At 33.5% G+C, this 18440-nt stretch overlaps 1 protein-coding gene, 1 long non-coding RNA gene and 1 pseudogene across 3 annotated transcripts; 2 read left to right on the forward strand and 1 right to left on the reverse strand.

The window, feature by feature from the left end:
* Positions 1 to 496: 496 nt before the first annotated feature.
* Positions 497 to 1883, reverse strand: LOC140173061 (COP9 signalosome complex subunit 4-like; annotated as a pseudogene).
* A 3204-nt stretch (positions 1884 to 5087) lies between these two features.
* LOC140177864 (uncharacterized) lies at positions 5088 to 6213 on the forward strand. The gene is made up of 2 exons (XR_011869391.1): positions 5088 to 5653; positions 5795 to 6213. It is a non-coding gene; the product is annotated as an uncharacterized lncRNA (long non-coding RNA).
* A 954-nt stretch (positions 6214 to 7167) lies between these two features.
* LOC112737385 (putative F-box/FBD/LRR-repeat protein At1g66290) lies at positions 7168 to 11945 on the forward strand. 2 transcript variants are annotated; one of them, XM_072211276.1, is made up of 4 exons: positions 7168 to 7589; positions 9915 to 11204; positions 11284 to 11472; positions 11584 to 11945. In XM_072211276.1, exons 2-4 carry the CDS (start codon positions 9924 to 9926, stop codon positions 11800 to 11802), a joined length of 1689 nt encoding a protein of 562 aa, XP_072067377.1. In that variant the 5' UTR covers positions 7168 to 7589; positions 9915 to 9923; the 3' UTR covers positions 11803 to 11945. The 2 variants fall into 2 exon arrangements, with proteins under 2 accessions (XP_072067377.1, XP_029147296.1); XM_029291463.2 differs by having other exon boundaries at positions 7250 to 9216.
* The last annotated feature ends 6495 nt before the right edge of the window (positions 11946 to 18440 follow it).

An 18440-nucleotide genomic window follows, 5' to 3' on the forward strand; every position in this document is an offset into this window, starting at 1 on the left:
AAATATAAAATTATAAAATTAGTAAGGAAGGAGTGTGTTTCTTATTTGGTGCTGAAACAGAAACACATTATTTCACACAAGCAAATAAACTTGGTGACCAGAAATTTTCTAAGACCGCATTCCTGATGATTGACATAATAATGAACTACCATAGTAATAATTACGTTGTTGAATGCATATCCAAACAAGTGACTCTAGAAGCAAAAGAGTGAGTTTCCTCTTCTCCTTCCCATCATCTCAGGACAAGTTATACGATTGTTCAGAATAGCACAAAACGTGAGTAAAAAATCCTCTTTATCCAGTAAGTATTTTTGGTTTGCAGAATTTACCTATCAAACAAGATACTTATGGAAAAAAGTAAAAATCGATTGCTAGCAAAGAGGGGATTACAGAAGCATGTTTCCTGCAAGATAAAGCTTTCCATAAACAACAGTTATACACTACTATTAAGTAAGTAGGATACAATTTAAAGTCTCCAATTGCAGAATGCGTAAATTTAAACCTGCTCTTCAAAGGACACAACGCGAGGCTGAATCTGTGCAAGGGTGTAATGTGCAATTTCTTTCTGGGTCTCTGGCTGTAATCTTCCCAACTCGAGCAAAAGTTTGTAACAGCTGCCGCGACACTACTAATGGGACATCATCCAATGACACTACAAAACCAAAAACATCAAGATTATCAAGAGCTTGAAATTGAGGAAAGCAAATAAATCCCTAGATTAACAAAAGAAAAAAAAGAAGTTATGGGACAAGGAAAAGAAACTGAACCGTGGTCAATAAATCTCCTAGCCTGAACAATGTCACTGGAAGAAATAACAGCAGAAAGGATGTGCTTTTGTACTGCATTCCCCTCAATCTTTTGCCTCTGGTCTGTAATGGCAGAAGCATTCCCAAAAGCACTCTCCATCACTGTTTCATCATCATCAACAACAACTATCAAGATCTATAAAACCCTAAAACCAAACAAGTTAACGATAAAAGTTAAGATTAGGAATATAAATGTTCCGTTTTTTATTCAACAGTTGTACATGCCATAGGGCATATCATCATTCATTAACCCATCAAATCAACCAAACACTGCAAACAAAAAAATAAAAAATAAAAATAATAACAGTTCAGCAGAAAGCATAAGGGAAAACAAAAACTTAAACGAAGTGAGAATAGTAATGGACTAATGGGAAGTGACGTTATCAATTTTATTTTTGTTAGTGACCGATAATGGAAGGGTTCAAATTTTTAGCTCTATATTTCGACCAATATGGAAACGGAATCCACCACTGTCAGGTCTCCACCCTCACTCTTCTTCTTCACTATAAACTAAGGTAAAAGTTCACCTTCAAGTTCAACTTATCAAATATCATAACTAAAATAAAATCAAAATGCACATAACTTAAATTGATGATAAGAAAAACGAAAAAGAGCAAAACAAGGCCTATTCTAATTAATGATAAACCACACATTGCGCATGTTCATGGGAGTTTCTTGGATTGCACAGGAGGAATGGCATGAACACAACCAACAAAATTTGAAAATAGAACAGCCATAGCTGACATTCAAATACAACAGCCAACAAAACCACATAAAATTAGCAAACAACGTCACAACATTAAAATCAAATTTATGAAGCAAAATAGAATTTTAACATATAAAAATAAATTATGAGAGAGCAATGAATCTTACCAGGGACGAGGGAGAAGCGGCAGGAGAGGTGAGAGACGACGACGAAGAGTAGAAAGACGCCGGCGAAGAGGCAGCAGAGACGCGGGTGGCAGAGACGCTGGTGGCAGCACACGGAGTAGCGATGCAGGAGGAGAAATGGATAACGGAGGCGACGCCGGAGGCGAGATCTAAACGGCGTCGTTTAAGCGGATAATTTTTTTTTTTTTCAGAAAATAGAAATTGTTTTTTCTTCCTCTAATGCCAGCTCTTTTAGTGGGCTGGCTATACTGGGATGGCCCAATTTTTCATTAGACCATTTTAGCTACAAGCCCAAACTAGAAGTTAGTATTTAGCTTCCAGCCTTCTTTTTTTCCAGACCAAAAACCGCCTTCCTTTTCTCTTTTTTGGGGAAAACTTCCAGCCTGCCTGACAAAAGAAATAGAAAAATAAATGTTAGCCAACCAATTATAAATTTATAACCATATGGATTTTATTCCCCCATGTGTATAGGGTTGGACATGGATTGGATAATATCCACATTTTTGGGGTAATTATCCGCATCTGATCCGAATTTTGCGGATATTATCCAATCCGTAGAGCCATCGGATCGGATCGGATCCAATTCGCATTATAGTAGGATCGGATTGTAGATTCGGCAGTGATATTCGCAGATTCGATCCGCAAATCCGCATATCCGCACATCACATATAAATAGCATATTTTAAGAAAGTAAACTCTAATGTGATATGAATTTTAGTGTGTTATTTTATGAATTTATGAAATTTTTTATGTTATACTTCAACTTAGAATAATTAAACTTAAATCTTGGATTATTATTTTATTTTTGTTATTCAAGAGAACTATTATTGATAATATTTTAGGAATAAATAGGCTTAAACAGATAAAAATTAAATTTTTTGGATATTTTTTTGTAAAAACAGCCAAACAGAATCTTAAAATAGTTTTTTTGAATTATGCGGATATACCCGATATCCGATCCGATCTGATCCGCAAGTATGCGGATCGGATCTAGCCTAAAAAAATATAGATATCCTATCCGATCCGATCCGTGTGCAGCCCTACGTGTGTACGCAGTAATAGAGTTCATATTAACCACAAATTAGCTTTTGATTTGTAAAGTTGTGAATATCATAAAATCTAAGTTAAAGGCAGATTAATTTCTACTAATATTCTAATTGCTCATGAGTGTATACATTACTTGAAGAATAAAAAAAGAAGACTCAAAGAATTAGATATGAGTAAGACATATGATAGGATGGAATGACACTTTCTTTGGTTTATATTAGAAAAGTTTAGTTTTAACTCCCGGTGGATCACGTGGATTCAAGAATTAGTGACAACAGTTTCTTATTCTGTCATTGTAGAAGGACAACCCTATGGTTTCTTCAAACCAAATAGAAGTATTCAACAAGGAGACCTTTTATCTCCCTATCTTTTTTTTTTCTGTGCAGAAGGTCTCTCCTTCTTGCTACACAAGACAGAATAAAACAGACTAATTCAGGGTCTTTAGATACATAGGTGATATCCCAAGGTCAACCACCTCTTCTTTACTGATGATTCTATTTTATTCTGAAGGCTAATCCTGAAGCATGTTCAAATATCCTGCATTTAATGAATTCTTATAAAAGCATAAGTGACCAGAGAGTAAAACTTAATAAATCTGCTGTATTCTTTAGCCACAATACTCCCTTCACTACTCGTACACTACTGGCTAACTCTATGAATATTAATCATGTTGGGGTCTAGGATAGATACCTTGGTTTGCCTTCTACAGTCTCTAAATTGAAAAAGGCTTCTTTTAGCATGATCAAAGAGAAGGTTCAGAAAAGAATCCAAGGGTGGAAGCGCAATCTTCTATCGTCGGGTGGTAGACAGGTATTGCTTAAAGCAGTGGGAGAAGCTATTCCTATTTATACATTGTCTTATTTCAAGTTGCCTGATGGTTTAATTTCAGAAATTCACTTTCTACTTTCTCAGTTCTGGTGGGGACAAAAAGATTCTGAAAGGCAGATGGCTTGGATTAGTTGAGACACTATGACTCGCCCACAAAGAGAAGGAGACATTGGATTTAAAGATCTCAGAATCTAAAATCTGGCACTTTTAGACAAACAGTTTTTGCGACTCGTAACACATCCTACTTCCCTATTTTCCAAAATTCTAAGAGGTAAATACTTTAGCAATGATAATGCTATAACTGCAGAAATTGGAGTCTTACCTTCTTGGGGATGGAAGAGCATACTGGAAGGACGAAAGATTGTTGAAAAAGATCTTAACTAGACTGTGGGTACTAGAGAGAATATCCGAACCTTTGAGGATCCTTGGCTGCCTCCTCCATATCCTTTAATGATTTCTGACATGTCAAACAGACAGGCTATTTCTGAGTTGGTTCCAAGAGTTAAAGACCTAATTACTAAAAATGTGAATCGGAATCAGAATTTGATTCAAAAATTATTTCTCCAAGACGTTACAAACAGGATTTTGTTAGTTAAAATTCAGTAGAGTAGGGACAAATTGTAATGAAATTTGAACAAATTCAAGCAATATGATACGGTTTCAAGTTACAAAATTGGCTATTTATTTCACCATCCACCTCTGGAGCTTTGCCTTAATTATATGCAGCAGAAAAAGACGTGGATTGATTTATAGAAGTTGAACTTGTCTTACAAAATTAAGTTATTTATCTGGAAAGCTCTCCATGGTCGACTTCTGGTACTTGCTCAAATTCACCAACGCATCCCATCTATATCGCCAATATGCCCCTGCTGTCATGAAACAACAGAAACAATCGCTCATTGTTTGATCGATTGCTCTAGAATCAAAGAAGTATGGTCTCAGAGTTATCTTCGTGACTGTCTTCCCCCTCAGAGCCCTAACGACTTTTGGACATGTGGAATGCATCAACAGAGATGCTTAACCCGTTGAAGAATGCTGACCGTAATCCTCAACTGCTTGCCATCATTTGCTAGAACTGCTGGAAAGCTCGCAACCAGTTAATTTTTTAAGGTTTTACTTCAATGACGTCTGCCATTCTAGCAAACTCTGTCAAGTTGCTCTGTGAACTCCAAAGAACTCCCAGTTTAGATCGTCATCTCTATGAGGCAATCTCTTAGTTTCATTGAATTTGATTTATCATTCTTTCTTCTTTAAGATTTTTCTTCATTTTTCGACCATACACCATTGGATAAATACCTTCAGTGTATTATTTTGGGAAATCTCCACCTTTTATTATGTTGTCCTATTTTTGGACATCTTTATATTTTATTTTTTAATAATTAATAAAATATAACCTATTATCTTTGAAAAAAATTTTTAGATGAGTCAAGTGATCATTTTTCTTGTTTATTTAAATAAGTATCGAATTATTTGAGTCTCCTCTTATATATGCGTTAATCTATTGACATTTTTTTTAATCAAGTGGGGGGCCAAAAGCTCAAGAAACAACAAACAGTCACACTAGAATAATCCTAGGAAATTTAACACCCATTCTATCAGCAAGGAGATGAAGATGTAGCAAGGGAGGAGGATGCTCGAAGCAGTGATAGCCAACCTCCTGCTCTTGACTGTGTTTAGCAAGTACATCCGCACAAAAGTTGACTTCTTTGAAGATATGCTTAACCTTAACCTTGTTCAATTTTACCATAAGCTCTTTGATTGTTCTGATGAGGGTGGAGCTACCATGTCTATTCATCGCCTTCTTTTGGAGCAGCAAAAGAGCACGCACATTTCGAGTCTATCACCAAATCTTGGATCCCCATTTTGGTTGCAGGCTTGATCCAACATAAAAGCCCCAAATTTATGTTATTGTGATGGTGCATACACCTATATTCATGCTAAAACCCGCGACGGTGTCACCATACCAATCTCGAATAATTTCACCACATGCTCCTCGATTTCCTGGCTGAATGATTGATCTATCTACATTGAGTTTAAACCAGCCTAGTTCTGGTGGCTCCCAGCCAACTAAAACTTCTCTGGTAGGTTTTAGCCTTCTTGTACTTTTTTCTGTAATAGTGAGCACAAAGTTGTAGTTCTCAGCAAGGTTAGTAATCAAGTGTTGAAGTTGATTGTTTTGCACATTCTCATTCTTGAAAATGAAATTATTTCTATATTTTCAGGCAATATCGCAAGTGGTAATGAAAATAATGGGCCATGGAGTCCCATTTTGTTTGTGGGAGACCAGAAACAGGTTCAATTTTACCCGATTCTGGAAAGATTATGAGAACAATGTCTCCTATGTATCAATGTTCACGATGCTAGTCCACATTGGCCAGATGTAGTGACAATCTTGGAGGGTGTGGAGCAACGTCTCTTCTTCACCATGACATCTGGGGCAATTGTCATCTACTATAAATCCTCTTCATCTTCTATTACTATTTGTAAGCAAAGCTGTGATAGGAACCAATTAAAAGTTCTTAGTCATTGAGAAATTTTAATTTTCCAGAGCTTTTTATAGAAATTGTTGCTTCTTGTATTGTCTCTGAAATATGCATCATAAGCAGGCTTAATAGAGAATTTCTCACTTGTTGTTGGGTACCATCCTAATGTGTCTTTCCTTATAGTAGGATTGGGAGTCTTGAGAATGCGTAAATGATCCATGACTTCCTCAGGGAACATTTGAGCAATAGCGTCCAAGTCCCAACTTCCCTCAGAGTTAACATACACACTGACCGCTACTTGAAATACCATTCTAAGTATTAGAATTGCATGCCTTCTTGCGAACATTCGGGATGTTATTATCTCCATATCCATATATGGCGCGCATAATCTTACCCACAAAGCGTCTCTATTGTGAACTAAACCCTAAGAAAGTTTTATAAGGAATAGCTAATTCATTTTATGTGCGATTCAAATCCCCAATCCTAACTCAGAAGGTGGATTTTCCTCTCTTCTTCACTGCTACCCTAGAAAAATCACGACAAAATTTATCTATCTTATTGCAAGTAGTCACCGAAAGTTTCATTGTCTGCATACAATAACTGGGGATAATGGTAAGCATTAACTGGACCAAGGTGCATCTTTCCGCCAAAAAAAGGGTCTACTTGTTTCAACTTGTGAGTTTTGCCTGGATCCTATCTATAATAAACTGGAAGTGTTGTTGATTGCACTTCTCGTCTCGTGAATAAAGGAAACACCTAAGTATCTTCTTAGATTAGCCATAAGAGGTACTTCTTAGAAAAGCAGATGATGTTGTTTTTTATTTTTGTCGTATCTAAATGGTAATATCTTTGTTTTTTTTTAATTAGGAATGAAACTCAAATTTGAAATCTCCAGATAAAGATGGAAAGATTATGTTATTTAAGTTATAGTTTGTTGGTATGATAATATCTTTGTTTATTTTATTATAAGTTGAATAAATAATACTATATAAAAATTATCCAATGTTCTAGGCAAAAGTAACAGAACACGGTATTCAGGATACAAAAAGGTAGGCGGCTGAATTTTGTCATGTAGTAAAGGATGAAATGGCAAAAATGACCCTATATCTCTTAATCAATTGACGAAAATGACCAGCTCTAAGCTGTTGGTGATTTCCTGTTTTGTTGAAGTCATTTGTGCAATGAAGGATGGAGGGCGTGGGCCTGAGCCATTTAGTTGTGGTCCGGAGTTATTGTTGGAGGTCCAAGGGTTGTATTAGACAGAAGAGGAGGCTGGAAAACTAGTGTCAGTAGTGTGACAAAGACTCTAAGAAGGAGCTGGCGGTGGTGGCGTGGGCTATTGCCGCAACACGACGGAGGTGTGCGTCAGCCCGGAGTTATTGTTGGAGGTAGAAGGGTTGTAATCGGCAGGGGAGGAGGCAGGAAAAGTGGTGTCAATATTGTGAAAAAGCATCTGAGAAAGAGTTGTGGGTGGAGTCGTCGTTTGCCGCAACACGACGGAGGTGCGCGTCGTCCGTGGCGTAAGAAGTGCCAGGTAAGTGATAAAATAAGCCAGAATGTTGTTGTTGCTTCCACAAAATGTGAGAAATTTGGTATTGATAATTATCGTTGATTTTTGTTGGAGTTTGGATTGTATCCCGTGAATTGGAGTGATTTCGACTCCATAGCTTGTAGCAAGCTTGCTGTTGTCGGTATCAATATGTATATGTTTATGAGTATAGAGTACTTAGTAGTAAACATCACAATATAAGTGGTCCAGCATAAATGTCGTATTCGGCCATAAATTATTATACATAAGCAAATAAAAAGATTAATATTGTCATATTCAAGTTGTATATGAGAGATATAAACAAATAAAAGTGGGATGAACACAAAATGATTTGAAATGCTGTATAGTGACATTCCAATTACAATTCTATATATGCACTGCCTCTCCCTCTCTCTCATTTTCTTTATTATTGTGTTTTTGGAAAGTTGTAGCAAATTTGTTTATACTCACGAAAATGAATATTCAAAAACTCTACATTGCTATTGTTTAATTGTGGATAAGTTTGGGTAGTTAGAACTTGAATACTTTAGTTTGAAGTTATAATGGTATGCGTCTTTTATTGGCTGTGGATTTTGTATGAGGAATTAGAAATAGTTATGTCACTAAAATACAGTTGATATATGATTTAGGAATATCATAAGGATTTCACTAGAGAGACAATAAAATATGTATACAATGGCTACAATAGACTTTTTTATTAGTCCCAATTAAAATTAAAGCAAAATTTTTTAAAAAAATTCTCACATAATAAATAAAAAAATATTTTTATATTATTATATTTAAATATAATTAATAAATAATTTTTTTTACATGAGATACTTAAATATAAATTACTTTTATCTTTTTATAAAATCTTTTAAATAAAAATAAGTAGATAACTTCAAAAAAAAAATCTTTTTTATAAGCTCATCCAATTAGATCCATACAATATGTGATGGAATTGGCTCAATTTAATTTTATTATTTAATTTAATTTAAATTGATCGAAAAATTTAATATATCATAAATAAGAATTTAATTAAAAATTAATTATTTTTCAATTAATATTAACTAAGATTTTAAAATTATTATTTTATTTTATATCAATTATTTTCTTAAATTTTAAACTCTAGATTTAGTTTTAAATCTTAATTCTTCAAAAAGAAAATAGGATTCAAAAGATAACTTTAACGATAAAAAAAGATTAATTATATTAACTAATTAAAAATTAATTATATATACACATATTATAAAGAAATATTAAGTTTGATAATAAAATAATAATAGAATTAATATATATATATTTTTTATTTAAATAATTTATAGTGTATATTTAACATAATTAATTAATAAAATCAAGATTTATGTTTAACAAATTAAAAAATCAACTAATAAAATTAAAAGATATTTTATTTAGTTAATAAACTTGTGAGTGTTATCCAATCTGAAAATTGATTTAAAATTGTAAAAATCTAAATCAAATCACAGGGATTATATTTAAATTTAAACACCCTCTTAAACAGTCACCAAAAAAACACCCTCTTAAACCGAAAACCCCAGTCTCTTGGCGCCATCTCCACCGCCCTCTTCAGACGCAGTGTCTCTTTCAATCTTCGCAGTCTTCATCTCTTCAGGTTCGGCTCTAAGTTCTAACACTGTAACCATGTGGATCAGTTTCCTGTGATTGTAACCCTAATTTGAGTCTTCATATCTTTAACTTCTTGTTCATGGACACATTGCTGATTTGTCTGTTTCTTCTTTCTAACACTGAATGGATCAGTATACAATTGCTTACTGCTTTATATATATATATATATATATATATATATATATATATATATATATATATAGAGAGAGAGAGAGAGAGAGAGAGAGAGAGAGAGAGAGAGAGAGAGAGAGAGAGAGATTTTACTAATTATATTTATTGGCAGTTATGCAAAAATCTTTAGACTTTGCTTTAGCTCAAATCTTTAGAGTTTCCATCCTTGATCTTATTTGTTCTGTATGTGTTTTTCGCATCCAAATTAGCAGTGTTTGTGCAGATGGTGATCAATAATGATTTTTGTGGGTTCTGCTTTGTTAATTAGTGTTGCAAAACAAAGGAAAGAAAACAAATTTGTAAATTATTTTCTTAGAGAAAAAATCTCTATATGATGACCATTTACGATATATCTACATTGACAGTATTTAGTTCTTGTTCTGTTTGATAACTCCACCAGGAAAAAAACTCTCATGAGCCATATTCATTAACATGAAAAGTGGTATTTTTTACTACCATAATTTGACATAGTTTGAGTTATTCTTTTTTGATATTCTTCTACTTGCTTTGAAGGACACAATAATGGATGAAAAAATGGACGAGATATCCGGTTTACCAGAAACCTTACTTCATGACATTCTCTCAAGACTACCAAAGAAAGATGCTATCAAGACTAGTGTTTTGTCTAAGACATGGAGAGAAATATTCGATACCTTTCCCATTTTGTCTATTTGTGACCGAGAATCTATTAGGAGGTCTTCCAAGAGGAAGAAAGATCAACAAATTAAGACATTCCTTGATTATGGCAAGCAAAGATTGCTGAGGTTCAGTGAACAAGGCTTAGCAATCAAAGAATTCAAGCTCAAGCTTAGTTTAACCTGCTATGACCTTCAGCTTATATACCCTGATGTTGATCAGTGGCTTAAGTTAGCTAGTGAATGTGATGTCCAGACCCTAAAGCTTTGCCTGCCTACTTTAAAAAAGGATGATCCGTGCCTATGTTATATCTTGCATCCAGGTGTCATTGAAGCAAGATCACTTAATAAGTTAGTGCTGAAGGGGAGAATCAGATTTGACAAAGAATTCCTGAATCCTTCAGTCAAGTTTTCCTCACTGTGTGTATTATCCTTGAGCTATGTCCTTTTTGATGACGAAGGTGCTATCGAGCATGTTATTTCTCATTGTCCTTTAATTGAGCATATAACCTCGAAGTGGTGTTATGTATACAACCCCCAAGGTGCCGGAGATATGCAAATTTCTCTTATGAAATCAGTAAGCATGCATGGTCTACAAAAGCTCAAGGGAGTTGATATTCAGGGAGTACAAAATGTCTATATTGATGCTCCAAATATTGAGAAAATATATTATGGTGCTGACAGTTATGAGCCCTCCAAGATGAATTTTGATAGTTGTGGAAATTTGAGAGCTTTGACCTTAATGAATATGAAGATTGAATTTCTTTTTACAGATATATGGTTTCTTCATCTATCTTCCAAATTTCCTTTCCTTGAGAGTTTGGAATTGGTTGAATGCTCCATGTATGAGAACATTAATATTTCAAGTTCTCAACTCAAGGCTTTGGTGTTATCTAATTGCTCTACCATGGATAAGCTTGAAATTGACACTCCAAATCTATTATCATTTCGATACTATTATGCTGGTGATGACTTACCTTCCATATCTTTTCTAAGCTGTTCTAATCGACTGGATGTAAATGTTCGGTTCAATATGATTCATCCACGTCTTTACCAGTTGGGGAAATATGTCAAACAGTTTAAACCACAAAAGTTATTGACATCACTCTCCCTCTCCATCCGTCCTTGCATCCCTTCTGATGAGAGTTTTTATGATCATGAATATTATGTAAGTATAAATTGCTACTTATATTCTGTTAGTCTACCTATTTTTTTAATATGGTATTTATATGCCTTGGATTATGCAGTTTTGGGAAGACCCATATTCATTGCCACCTACATTGCCTGTGCCAAGCATCAAAAACTTGGTCATACGCTCTGTTCGGGAAGATAAATCTAAGTATTCACTTCTTGTGAATCGCTTGTTCTATGGTTGGTGCCCAGAAACTATTTCATTGAGCTTGAACCCGTCTCATTGCACCAAAGCATTCATTGAGGTACAACATTGTCTCCCAAGTTTCTACTTATTTCCTCCCTGTGCTTTTCATCAGTTCAGAGTGTTATCTGTGGAGCTTCCAACTCTTATTTGTTATTTCTTTAAACAACAGTTTTTCTACTGGTGGCTACTCGAAACCAAAAAGGCAAAGGGCAAGTTTTGCTCCTATTGTTATCCCAAGTCTAAGTGTTGGTTTCATGGCTTGAAGGATGTCAAGGTCACAAGCTCAGTCAAGAATGATGTGAATGTTGTTGATTTTGTTCATCTCAAATCTCTCTTATGTGGATTGTCAAGTTCTGATAATGCAAATATTAGTTTTAGATTAAAGTAGTATTTATCTTTTTTTTAGTTAGTAACTCATTTACATTTCTTTCTTTAATGTTTTATCTTCCATAGAGGAGGAAGTTTTGAATGTGTGAAGGTTTCTATAATAACAAACTCAATTTTGTTTTTAAATATAATTTTATATTTTGCTATTATGTGCTTACTTACTTATATTCATAGAGAGCATTAAAAAGCATTTGCTCAATGGAGAAAATAATCATTTCTCATGAGTTTTAAGTTCTCTTGTATGAGTAAAAAGTTATGAACGGCTTGCTGCATTCATACTCATAATAATAAATGTAAAATTTATTATGTTCATCATTTTCACTTCTAACTCGAAAAGTGAGACTGAAAATGTATGGAATAATACAACAGGACGAGGAGGATTGGAATCATTTGTAAGGATCATTAGGGAAGGTGGCGGATAAAAGGGATTATGGGATAAATAAACATGAAGGATAATCCCTATCAAATTCTTTAGTATAAAATTCATAAAAATTCATGTCAAAAACAAAGTTTATTTGGGCATTGCTTATTTGACATTGAATTGGTTCATGCATGTTGCCGTTTCCTCTCAACTTCGTGTAAGAATCTTAAGATGCATCGAAAACAAAATGTAGTTATGTCAAAAGGAAAAAAAAACATAAGAAAGGTGTGAATCTCACTGGTCCGCGAGAGATGAGAGAGGAGTGAGACAGAGGGTGAAAAACACAAGGTGGGTTAGAACTAGAGATATGCAAAAAAATTTAGGATTTGGAATTGAGACGAGTACCAACGGTTGGAAAATGAGTTTTTTTTCATTTTTGTTGATAATTTTTCTGAAGACATTTCGAAGAATAAATTATTCTATCTATTTAATTGATATGGACGTATTAATGACATCTATTTATCACGAAAACAAAAAGGTAGTAATATGTATGTTTTTGCGTTTTCTAAAGGCTATAGTAAAAATGAATCATATGAGGTTGAGAGGGAAGACTGTGTACGTGGGAGAAGCGAAGTATAGACGAACAACTGAGACAAAAGTTTGAAAGACAGCACAGGAAGGATGTGATAGTCGGAACAAGACAAATTCTCAACCTCAGGGAGAAGATAACTAAAAGCAGGTAGAGAAACTAACAAGACACCCAAAAGAACCAAATCCACATGGAAATGGGTGGACAAAGAAAGTGAAAGTATCGGTGGTGAAAGAGAATCTGGATTGGCTACAGAGAAGTCTGGTCGGCGATACGACGAAGGCAATCGATTTTAGTTCTTTGAAAAAGATGATTACAAAAAACCTGCCTCAAGTTGTCCAAGTACGGAGACTGTGAGCGTATAAAGCTGCTATTTTGACTTTTGATTCTATATTGAATGCGGAAGAAGCATATACGTTTAAAATGCATAGTCTCTTGCAATTCTTCCATAGTATATGGAGATGGGATGAGACGGAGCGAAGTGAAACTCGAAGAGTGTGGTTAGAATGCTACGGGGTTCCGTTACATGCATGGTCAGCAGATACCTTTAGTATGTTAGAAGGTCAATGAGAAAATAGTCGGTTGTGACAAAGTGACAGAATCGTGCATGTCTTTTAGTGTTGGACGAGTGCAAATTGATACTTGTATCATGGATGTGATTAATGAATGGGTCCATATTACAATAGGTATCAGTGGATTCGATGTGCTAGTGAAAGAAGTGGGACGGGAGGCTTTTGAATTGAATTGTTATGAAGAAGCTAATGGATAAAGTTACTATAGTTGAGAACAATGAAGAACAGTTGCGAAAAGGAAGTGTGCGAGTACGAGCTTAAGGAGTGCACGAACTATAAAATCGGCAATTTTCAATGACTAGACAGCCGATGTGGTGATGGGGGAGCTGAGGGAAGACAAAGAAGATAAGGGCAGATTGGTAATTCCTAAAATTATTTTGAATGAGTGGATTAATGATCATTCAAAACAAAATAAGGTAAAAACGGTAACATATCGACCAATTTATGAAGGAATTGAAGGGAGAGCGGATTGTGTGGGATGTGATTATATTAATTATGAAACTGATTCTAAAAATTACATGCGTTTATGAAGGTAACTTTAATGGGTTGGAAAGGAGGGTTAAAAGGAATAAGAAAAAGGTTTTTTGTAGGCTTGGTGCTAGGCCCAACCATTCAAGGATGTCCAAAAAAGATAGGAAATGATCCTTGAATTCGGTTTCCTCAATCAACTAGTTCCGTGATGTTAGGTTGGGTCTAGAATTCGGGTCAGGCTTGATGAAAATGGAGCACGATTTTTACAATAAAGATGGACATGCTAGGGAAGGGTCTACGATAAGTGTGCAGGAAACTGCATTTGTGAAACTTGCGCTGGAGATCAGCGCGGAGATGACCGAGAGAAATCGAATCGATGTTGAAGGAGGAAAGTTAAAGGCTGGCCACGGAAGAAGTGGCTCAACATGGCAAGGGAGATGCGCAACCCTAACGCCACCTATGTTAGGTCGTGAGATTGAGGAAGAGTTGGTGGCGGAGAACCAAGTTGTTACTCTCTTGGCGGTGACATTGAATGGAGAGACTGGTGGGTTGAGTGTGTATGTTGATGATGATGGTGCGGAAGACGTTAATGAAGGAACGGGTGATAAGGATGACATTGTGAATGATAATGGCATGAGTTCCGGCACAAAGGGAACAACATTGACAAAGGGACAAGGAGAGCTATCGGAACACGATGAAGAAGTAGCTAGGAAGAGGGTTGTTGATGATGGTGGTTCGGATAAGAATGAAGAAAGTAAAGAAAACAGAGATACTATTTTGGAGGAGAAGATGCTTGAAAATAGAAAAACTTGGGAACTCGCGTTGGAATCAGGTGCAATTTAATACAATAAAGAAGATGATATTATAGCTATTCTCTAAGCATAAAATAAAAAAATTACTCAAAAAAGAAGATTGGCAAAATAAAAAGAGAAAGCAAGACGCTGCAGGCCCAAAAATAAAAAAAAGTGTGTAATAATTTTTTAAAATAATTTTGTTCTTGGAATGTTAGGGGGTTAATGAGTGATGAAAAATTGAGCATGGTCAAAAACTTCAAGATAAAATTTAAGGTGGATACTACAATGAAGATTTTATAATTGTCTTCATGTGAATATATTTCTTTTTGACCTTTGGATGATGGATTGTATGGTTAGATTTTGATATTTATAAAAGTGTTGTTTTTGTTTAAAGTGTGGCTAAATAAATAAACTACACTTTTAAACAAAGCATCTTCATGAAAAGATATTTTTGCCATCTTCATTTGAGTAGTTGACAAAATTTAAATCAATATGTTAGGCTTGTTTGAGACTAAGGGGTAGGTAGTGACAAAGTTTGATGTAATAAGAAATCGGGGAGTGATGTTGCGGGATGAGAATATATTGAGTTGAAGGATGTCTCAAGTAGTTTACTGTTAATTTGGGATGAAATAATGTTTAAAATGAGTGCTTTGGTTGTGTGTTGAGGGGGTTTTTTGAAAAATAATTTCAATTATGCTTTCTTTGATGTATGAGACTCATACAAGAGAAGAAAAATTTAGTGTGTGGGAGAAATTGAGTTATATTGCAGGAGATTTTAACGACATTGTGCAGATAGAAGGTACAAAGAATGTTGTTAGATTAACAGAGTTTTAGTAAGAATTGAATACAAGAAGACATGTGACTGGTGGACTTTCGCTTAGCGATCTTGTAATCGGATTATCAGAATTTTAGTAAGATTGGAGTGGTTAAAAATATTTTTATGAGTACAAAATCTGGAGTACACTATAGAAAATAGGAGCCCAAAAAAAGTTGATGAATTTTTTCGCAATTTTTTTTTTATTTTTCTATTTGTATGTTGTTGTTCTTGCTCTCTTTATTGTATTGAACTCTCTTGTTAAAAAAAATTAAAACTCCCAAAAAGATTAAACAATGTTTAATAGTGATATGAATTTTGGGGAGTATAGCAATTTACTAATAAACTTGTTAGACAAATAATAGAATACAGATAATAACAACCTGTATTAAATATACTCTTTTGGGGGCACATTGTCTTCATAAATAAAGGTAACTCAATGAAAGTAGCATTAGTCCCTCTCATATTGGCAATCCACCCAGAAATTGTTTATGAAATTTAAAAGACTCTTGTGGTTTATATTCTGGAACTGTATGTCGCTGTGCCAATATAATTAATTAATATAAAAATAAAGAGTCACAAAAAAAATTAATATAAAAATAAAAAAAATAAAAGTAATTTAATATATAATAAAGTGTCATTTTTTTATTTTTTTAATTTTTACTGTTGTAATTATTTTTTGATATATCTTTCGATACATTAAATTTAAAAAGTATCCAGATATATCTTGTATATCTAGTTATGTATAAAAAAAGTGGTGATAACTATATAATAAAAAATCGATTGAAGGAAATAATGTACAAATATTTAGAAACGTAGTACTCTTGTCGTATCCTTGAATAAACCTGCAACAATTAGAAAATAAAGTAACTAAATAAGTCATTTTTCGGTCAAGATTAATAATTTATGCTGAAAATGTTAAAATCTCAGTAGAATAATAACAAAATAAAAATATTTAATAATAAAAAAATTAGTTAAAAATAATTAAAATTTATTTTATTTAATATTTATTAAATTTAGCAACAATTAATTTTTTATTACATATATCATAATTATTTGACAAAATAAAATTTTATCCTTTATGTTTAACATATTAAAAAATAATTAATAAAATGCAAAAATAATTTACTTAATCAATAAATTGATCAGCGTTATCTTAACTGAAAATTGACTAAAATTGCAAAAATATAAATTAAATTGATAACTTCCGTATAAGATCATAATTTAAATAATTTTTTAGTTAAGATAAGATATTATTAAGATCGAATCAATTTTCCGTTAGGGATCATATTTAAATTTAAACATCCCCTCTCTCTCTTTCCCTTAAACTCAGCACTGCCACTCTGTTCGCGTCATCTCCCTCTTCTTTCAATCTTCGGTGACTGAAATCTGCGTTCCAGGTTCAGTTCTAAGTTCTAACACTCTAGCGGTTATTAGTATTGTTAATTAACTAATACTGCCATTAAATTAGCTGTGATTATGTATCGTTTTCTAGCACTGAATATATGGAACTTATTGATCAGTATACAATTGCTTAGTGCTTAACAGTAATTTTATTAATTCTAATATTTATTGGCACTTCTGCAAATAACGAAAGGTTTCTTTTAAACAATCTGAAATATTGGACAGAGAACGTAACTTTAGAGTTTAGAGTTTTCAAATTTTGACTTTGCTTTATCTTAAATCTTTAAAGTTTCAATTTTTCAAATATCATGCCTAAATGTGTAGAATGTTAAGAACAATTGTAGGTTGTGGATTACTAGAATTTCTTTTTAATGTTCCCTAGACTCACTATTCGGTAATAAAGTAAAAAAGTTTAGGTGATGGCAGCAAAAGCAAATAATGTATAGTACTATATAGTATATACTATAGTAAAATTACCACATCATTGATCTTATTTATTCTGTATGTGTTTTTGCATCCAAATTAGTAGTGTTCGGATCGATGGTGGTCAATGATGATTCTTGTGGGTTCTGCTTTGTTAATTACTGTTGCGCGAAGGGAAAAGAACAAATTTTAGAAATTATTTTTTTGATTATCATAATTTGAGATGATTGAGTTATTCTTTTTCTGATATTCTTCTACTTGCTTTGAAGGACACAATAATGGATGAAAAAATGGACCAGATATCCAGTTTACCAGAAACCATACTTCATGACATTCTCTCAAGACTGCTAAAGAAAGATGCTATCAAGACTAGTGTTTTGTCTAAGACATGGAGAGAAATATTTTATACCTTTCCCATTTTGTCTATTTGTGACCGAGAATCTATTAGGAGGTCTTCCAAGTAGAAAAAAGATCAACAAATTAAGACATTCCTTGATTATGGCAAGCAAAGATGGGTGAGGTTCAGTGACCAAGTGAAGGATTACCATGCGTTCATAACACCCAACGGAAGAAAAAAAAAATAATCCTTAAAGATTTATTTTGTGCTTAAACTTTATTTCAATAATATATAGATCAAATCTAAATACCTTTAGACGTTTTAGTAAAATCACTTTCTCCTTCGATGGTACGAAGGCGCTAGCGTATCTACACTGAAATCAACCTTTGCAGTCAACTCCTTGACCAATGGACATCTGATCTAAATTGAGAAACCTCTTGCAACTATTTGCATGCCATAAAATTCTTCTCCAAGAATTAGGCTCACATACATTTATGTGTGTAGAGGCAAAGGAATAAAACTCTTGTTATTCTCTCACCTTTTATTTCCTCTACTCTTGGCATACATATATATAGTATGAGATTTGTTACTGATTTTAAATTTAATTCTCAATTTAAATTTAAATCATATCTTTAAATTCCAAATCTGAATCCTTTAAATTTTATGAATCATATCATAACAATTTAAAACATAATCGATTTGGATCTCATCCAAATTTATAATTCAAATTCAGAAATAGAATAACTAATTATTCTCAAATCTCATTTAATATTCTCAATTATCATATTATTATTATATTCTTGGTACTAGCAAAGAATATAATAATATTCTATTTGAATTAATATAATTATTTATTTGATCAAATCAAAATAAT

This window comes from Arachis hypogaea, chromosome 13, assembly GCF_003086295.3.
Source record: "Arachis hypogaea cultivar Tifrunner chromosome 13, arahy.Tifrunner.gnm2.J5K5, whole genome shotgun sequence".
NCBI classification, from domain to species: domain Eukaryota; kingdom Viridiplantae; phylum Streptophyta; class Magnoliopsida; order Fabales; family Fabaceae; genus Arachis; species Arachis hypogaea.